The sequence below is a fragment of the Pagrus pagrus genome, assembly GCF_965226575.1.
Source record: "Pagrus pagrus genome assembly, chromosome: 3".
NCBI classification, from domain to species: Eukaryota; Metazoa; Chordata; class Actinopteri; order Spariformes; family Sparidae; genus Pagrus; species Pagrus pagrus.
In genome coordinates, this window is record NC_140187.1 from 35356549 (window position 1) to 35363666 (window position 7118).

Genomic DNA, 7118 nt, shown 5'->3' on the forward strand with positions numbered 1-7118 from the left:
CTAACATGTCTTAATCACAGTGTGGTTTGGACAGAGCTAGACTCTGATGTTCCGAATTTTGTGTAGGTGCTATCGCAACACACGTGCCTGATGTTATAGCGGGGTCGTCAATGAACAAGTCACTAATGACACTGTGTGTGCATTTACCCTACATAGGTTTTGTCTACTCTGACACATTTACCCTTCGTCAGAGTAGACAAAACCCCAGTATGACAGGAGCCGGAGCTCCTCATGAGTCAGACCACCCAGCCCTGCAGGATGTGGTCGCTGGTCTCCTTCATCTCTCCATAGAGGATAGAGGCCACCTAAATAGCTGTGACATTAGCACCTGCGATGGGAAATTACAGGAGTTAATAAGCTATCTGACTGATCCGGATGGAAAGCCGCAGCACACCATCCCAGAGGTGCTTGGTCAGATAGCGCTGTTGTGCTGTCATGGCAAAGCCCAGGTGCAAGTCGTGCAGGATGAAGAACGGCTTGCCCAACTATCACGCCGCACAGCATGATAATTCCCGCCTGCGACAGGAAGTCCAGGCTGGAAAAGAGGAGACCTCCCACACAAGGAAAGATCATGTTGTGTGGAGTTCAACAGACAGATGAACTCCAACACACTCCAGTCCAGGCCCCCCAACACCAGGCAGAGGCCAGGATTGATGGAACACAGGTCAGCTATGTAAGTATGGCCCCTGTCCCGCTGAACCAGGAGTCACCTGACATGGAGACAGGCCCCCTCCCAGATGCAGTTGGTGGACCTCAGCTCCAAGAGGATCCAGCTGAGGCACTGGGTGCAAAGCTTCAAGCCTCTCAGGTGAGAGAAGTAGCCCTCTCAGTCAAAGATTCCCAGCAACTTGGCCAACCCATCCAGGCCACCCCAGTCAACTTGGGGACCACGGCCAGCAGCCCTGCAGCTCCCAGTGGTACCATCCCTGACCGCTTGACACCGGAGGGCTATCCAGTGCCTCTAGTGGCCTGCCTGATGGACACAGGTGCCCAGGTGCAGTGCACCGCAGTCCAGTTTGAGCTGCACCACCTTACGTTTTGACACTGTCACCCCAACCCAGAGGGAAGAAAGGTTACCACTGAGTCCAATGCAGTGTAAGTAGTTTGGGCCCCCCGTCCACGAGCAAGCTAAATGCACAGCGTGGCTCATGCCCACCTTTTCACCAGTCTTCGGCCCCCCTGTAAACAGCCCTCGTCGCCACAGCGAACTGAGAGACCATGGCACCCCAGATGACTTGGATGAAACCCAGCGGGACAGGTTTGAGATTGGAAATGAGACTTATTGTGGAGATGTCTGACTGAAGCAGTGGGACAGCTTGAAGATCCTCGTCACTCACCCACGCTATTGGACCCCTTTCATGGAGGCCGTCACCAGTCCCCTCTCAGCCTGACCAGATCGGGCACTTGTTGTTTATGGGCTGTCTTCATCAAAGGTGTCGGCGTGTAGTTTGGTGATAAAAGAATTCACCTCGACCCTGCATAGCATGACACCCCCCCACTTGTATGTTCTTACCCTTAAGACTTAAATCATAGCACTTATGTACTTAAGGTATCCTTGATAAATAGCAGCTACTTTGCTCAGATGAGGGCTTGAAGATTGTTTCTATTTTCTCATTCTTACTTTATCGATGGTGATATGTTGTGGTTTCTTTCTTGTGACAAATGTACTTATTGTAAGTCGCTTTGGACAAAAACGTCTGCTAAATGCCCTAAATGTAAATGTAAATTATTTTTGCATATGCTTTGTGGTAACTGCTGGCTGTGATCGTTAGTGCTCGGATTCATTTCCTTCACTGTTCCTTTAATTCTAAATATTTTACAAATATTTACATTTCAAGTGAACCCTTCTTTCCCGACTGTTTTTCGGTCTGGTTATCGGTCCCTGATTCCAGGGTGGTGCCCCTTTTTATTGATTTAAATAATAATTCTTATTGTTTTTTTGTTACATCAGAGGGATAACAATATAATCTTATAATGTCATCATGTTACACACTTTCATAGATGCTCAAATACGATTGAAAACCGACTTGATTTTTTTGCATCCAAAGTGTTAAGAAATCTTAATTTGTTTTATGAACAAACAAGCTATGATTCATGTTCCTGTGCAGTACTCTGTAGGGCACTCCTGTTAATTGTCTTATCAATGCCTACTCATGCCAGGCCCAAGAAATAAATGTCATGTCTGTGGTTTTTAGCAGCATTAAGCATCTTGTATCACCATTAGAATGTTCATAGATTCTAGTTTTTGGCTCCAGTCTTGTTCAGATGAACAAACTCAACTTAAGTTAGAATAGTAGAAGATATAGCAATTGTACTCTGTGCTTCTCTACTGGTTTGAGGTGTGTGGGACTCTGTGGAAAAGGGTGGTGCCATGCGTTATAATATAAGAACTTAGCAACATTTGGATGAGACTGATTACAGAATCTGGTGAAGCAGATTTGCGGAGTTTTTTTTACTTTAAGTCTTAAAGCATAGCTGCTCATTTAGTCATGAAATATAAATACTTAGATGTCAAGTTTTTGTGCACTGCAGTAATGCCTGTAACTGCCAGTGATTTTTCAACATAACAACTAAGAAATACAGAGCAAGGTGAGAATTTTTGTTGCTGTCGACAACACACACATATTTCAATGACACTAAAAATGCTGTTTTGTGTCTTTCTTCCTGTAGAAAGTGACTTTCTACGGCTCCACTCTGGTGGATAACGGCTCTGCAGCTAAAGGTCAGCCCCTGGAGATCCCTGGAGCCAGCAAACCCGGCATCGTCAGCAAGGCAGGCCTGGTGCTGTTTGGCAATGACGACAAGGCGGTAAGTAAACTTCCAAAGCTGGGTCTGAGGAGCTGGGCATCAGAGACAAACATTTACTAAACATCCTCATAGTAGTAAGCAAGTATGCAATTACAAGACCCTGGCTTCAAACAGACCCTCTAATCGTGAGCTAGGGTTGTTCTGCTCTGATACTGCCTAAAATGGGTCTATGAACCAATCTGATTGCATCATTTTTACTGCATAGGTAGCCAATGTCCATAAACCTGTCTGACTAAAAGACATCCATATATGAAGTGTCTGTGTGTCTGCTGGCAATAGAGGAACTATAAGTACAAAAAGTACATATGAGGTGTGATGAGCCAGTATTTTAAACTCATCTGAAAATTTCAATCTGCACGGGCAAAAATCAAATATCACCTTTGGAGGGGACAACTACATGAAATTTTCTCAAGAGCAACTTGAAGAGGACAGCAAATGTAGTGGTGTAACTCAAACACTCCAACACCCGACAGACTTTCGCTTTCTTTGACTCTTTGTCGGTGGGGCAAGCAGAGGCAGCTGAACTGCTCAGGGCAAAACAAACCTCTTGTCCACTTGTAGTTTTAAATGCGGAAGTGGGTCGGGACCAAACGTGAGCAGGAGCAGGAGAGTGAGCGAGGGGATTGGATGGGAAAATTGATCCAATAGGAGCCATGTGGGCCGCGATATTTTTCAAGTTTCTAATACTTGTATCAACATGGGAGTGGAAAAATATGCTTGCTTTATGCAAATGTTTTTCTATTATTATTGCAACGATCCAAAACAATGACAAATACTGTCCAGAATATTCTCCAGAATAACCTCAAAGGTACTGCATGCTCAAAAAATATGCTGAAAGCATAACATGTCAAACTCAAGCCCAACAAGTAGCAACAGATGGACATATTGACCTGAATGTAACATTCCTTAGTAATACTAACACAATGTAGTGTCCAATCGCTGTTGAAAATTTGTCTCATGTAGAGTTGTTCAGGCGTCTGTTTCAAATTATACAGCGTGGTCTGGCTTTAGAGGGGGAAGAGGGCTCTCTGCATCAGCTGTGTGCTCAGCCAGCAAGTGGTATTTGAGACTCTATGTACTCCGGTGGTAACTCAGTTCACATCGACAGTAAATGCAAATAACTTTGCTCTTGTCGAGAGAACCATCAAGCAGGGCTTTGAAGCTGAACTTGTCATTCAAAAGACCCTTTTCTTTATCCATCTATGCTCAAGGAGGTTTGTTTCTGCTGCCATCCACAACGTTACTGCTGCATCGCTTCCTGATTTCCCAAACTATGGAGTGGGCTGAGGTTCATAACTTGCGTGCGTTATTTGCGCGTCAAAAAAATTAACGGCATTAAGAGGAATTTGCCTGAAAGTGTTAACTTTGACAGCCCTAATGTGTGTGTATATATGTATGTATATATATATATATATATGTAGCGCTTTCTAAGTATCCTTGCTTTAAGATACAGCACTAAGGGTTCTTTCACTTTATTATGTCTGATACTATTAACTGTACTGCTGCTTTAATTGTTATGACCTGTAACCCAGCTTACCTGACGAACTCCTCAGATACAATGAACTGAATATGACACCGGAGGTTAGTGTTTTTACACGTCGCACCTCTGCTTTTAAAAATGACAGCGTTATTTATTCCCACACTCAAAATATTTATGTAATGGTAAAATAAGGTTACTTAATAAACACAAATTGTACCCTCTTTTAGAGTATTAATAACCCAAGTTAAAGTATTTCAGGAAAATCAAATAGCTGCCCTTTAATCTCAGTATTAAGTAAGAAACCAAAAATCAGGCAAGTGCCCTTTAAACCTCACCAAGGCAATGTTATCACACTGTAAATTGCACAGAATATCTCAATCCTTCATTCAAAGTTGTAAACCTCGTTCAAAAGGTATCAGCAGAATATAAACCAATAATATCTGGTAAATGAAATATTACGTTTCAAATTTAGTGTGGGCCCACATAAAACTATTAATACAACAGCCGGCAAAGAAAATAACAAAACCCCCGTTGCAGGCCTGTTTGTGGATGACTTGTGAAAATTGGCGACACTGTGTCCGATGCCGTGCTCACTCACCCAAGCTGAACCACCAGTCTTTCAGTCTGTGTACCTGCAGCCGATGACGCAGGAAAAAAAACAAAGTCCCGACCTCGTCCGAGACTCACTGGAGCCGCTTGCTAACCGTATCGTTGCCGCGACGACGTCTGTTGAGGGAGAAACGGCAGGTCTCCCTAAACCACCACAGCTCACACGAGTTGGTCCGATCCCGCTGCGCACTGTCCTTGACTCTGTCCGAGCGTCACAGTCCCTCCATGAAGCACTAGCACAAAATTAGCATTTGTGCTATCCCTTAGAGAGTTGCACAGTAACTCCGTAGCTCACAGTCTTTCGACAAAACGTATATCAGTTAACTCTTCACTTGACGTAAGAGTAAGATTACACTCTCTCATTACACAGACACTCTAACTTAGCGAACTTAGCTGCAGACTAATAGCTATGGTGAGGAACAAAACACACAGCGGCCATGCTTTACAACACACCTCGATCTTCTCCCTTCTCTTGTCCCGCCCACTGCCCAATTCCCACTGAGGAAACCTGACGTCTCTACTCACTGACCAATAGCAGCAGGGCTCACAATTACCAACACAAACAAGATAGATTGATATTCCTCTAGTTGAAGGAACTACTTTTCACACAAACTATGACATGGTTTAAGTTTTAAAGGAACATTACAAACTATTTTAATGCTGGGATTTATTCCCTGGCTATATATATATATATATATATATATATATATATATATATTCAATTTTCAATGCTTAGGTCACGGTTCGATTCGATTCCCGCTTTTTACATTTATTTTTTTTAAAGCAAAGGTTGCTATGCCATTTTTAGACTAGACTTTTATGCAATATAATATCTGACTTTCGTTCTCAATGTACCACACTACATTTTCAAATTTAAAACATTTATTAACAACATAATGTAACAATAACTTATATCTTCAGTCAATTGGAAACTTAAACAAAATAACCTGCCATCTACTTTCTCTTTTGTAAATGCAGTCTTCTTCACAGAAGATGACATTCGAGTTCACAATAAAACAAACAAAAAAATAAAACAGCATACAAACAACATAGTCTTCTCTGAACAATTAAGTGTCTTAACAAACTATTTCCGAACAGTTGAACACAAGGTGCATAAGGTGTGAGTGGGCGAGCGAGAGTGAGGGAGCGTGCGTATGTGCGGACAGTGAATCGATGGGAGAGGAAGGAGCGAAAGGAGTAGCGACAGCAATAAAGTGTACAATATAGGCTGCAGTTTGGCTGAATAAAGGCGACGGCTCCTCAGATACAGTAAAGCTCCCTGGTATTATTTCCCGACCAGCTTAACACGTGAAAGGGGGTTCACCCCGAAGGTAAACATAAACTTCGGCACTGGAGGAAATAATCTCCCCTGTGCTTCCCGACCACGGTCCGGGAGCCAAACAGGAATGGTGTAACACCATGCTATCATTTGACTGGCTGTAGCTAATAGCTGCTGGCTTAGCTAGTAGCTAAGTTAGAGGAGGTTGACTCGCAGCACTTCAACACGTGTGGTTTTTTTTCCCCTTGGCAAGCCGACCGGACGTGACATGGGGGCGTGGCAGCATCGACGATTCCATTTTTTAATTCGAAGTTCGAGATTGTGAATTAATCTCGATCGATTTCGAAATCGTGACACCCTATATATATAAATACAGTGGAGGAAATAATTATTTGATCCCTCACTGATTTTGTAAGTTTGCCCACTGACGAAATAACGGTCTATACTTTTAATGGTAGGTTTATTTTAACAGTGAGAGACAGAATGTCAAAAAGAAAATCCAGAAAATCACATTAAAAAATAGATAAAAATTGATTTGCATTTCATTGAGTGAAATAAGTATTTGATCCCCTACCAACCATAAAGAATTCTGGCTCCCACAGATTAGTCCTCTTGCTTTAAGAAAGTACTCCTAATCTCAACTCGTTACCTGTATAAAAGACACCTGTCCACAGGATCAATCAATCAGACACCAACCTCTCCATCATGGGCAAGACCAAAGAGCTGTCTAAGGACATCAGGGACAAGATTGTAGACCTGCGCAAGGCCAGAATGGGCTACAAGACCATTGGCAAGAAGCTGAGAAGGAGAAGGAGACAACCGTTGGTGCGATTATTCGAAAATGGAAGAAACACAAAATGACCGTCAGTCTCCCACAGTCTGGGGCTCCATGCAGTATCTCACCTCGTGGGGTATCAATGATTATGAGAAAGGTGAGGGATC

At 43.1% G+C, this 7118-nt stretch overlaps 1 protein-coding gene across 1 annotated transcript in view; it reads left to right on the top strand.

The window, feature by feature from the left end:
* The window catches only part of aldh1l1 (aldehyde dehydrogenase 1 family, member L1), a 60711-nt gene that overhangs the window by 5164 nt on the left and 48429 nt on the right, over positions 1–7118 (top strand). The window contains exon 7 of the mRNA XM_084349219.1: positions 2671–2808. Coding sequence (XP_084205345.1) covers positions 2671–2808 — 138 coding nt within the window. The remainder of the gene's footprint in view (positions 1–2670; positions 2809–7118) is intronic.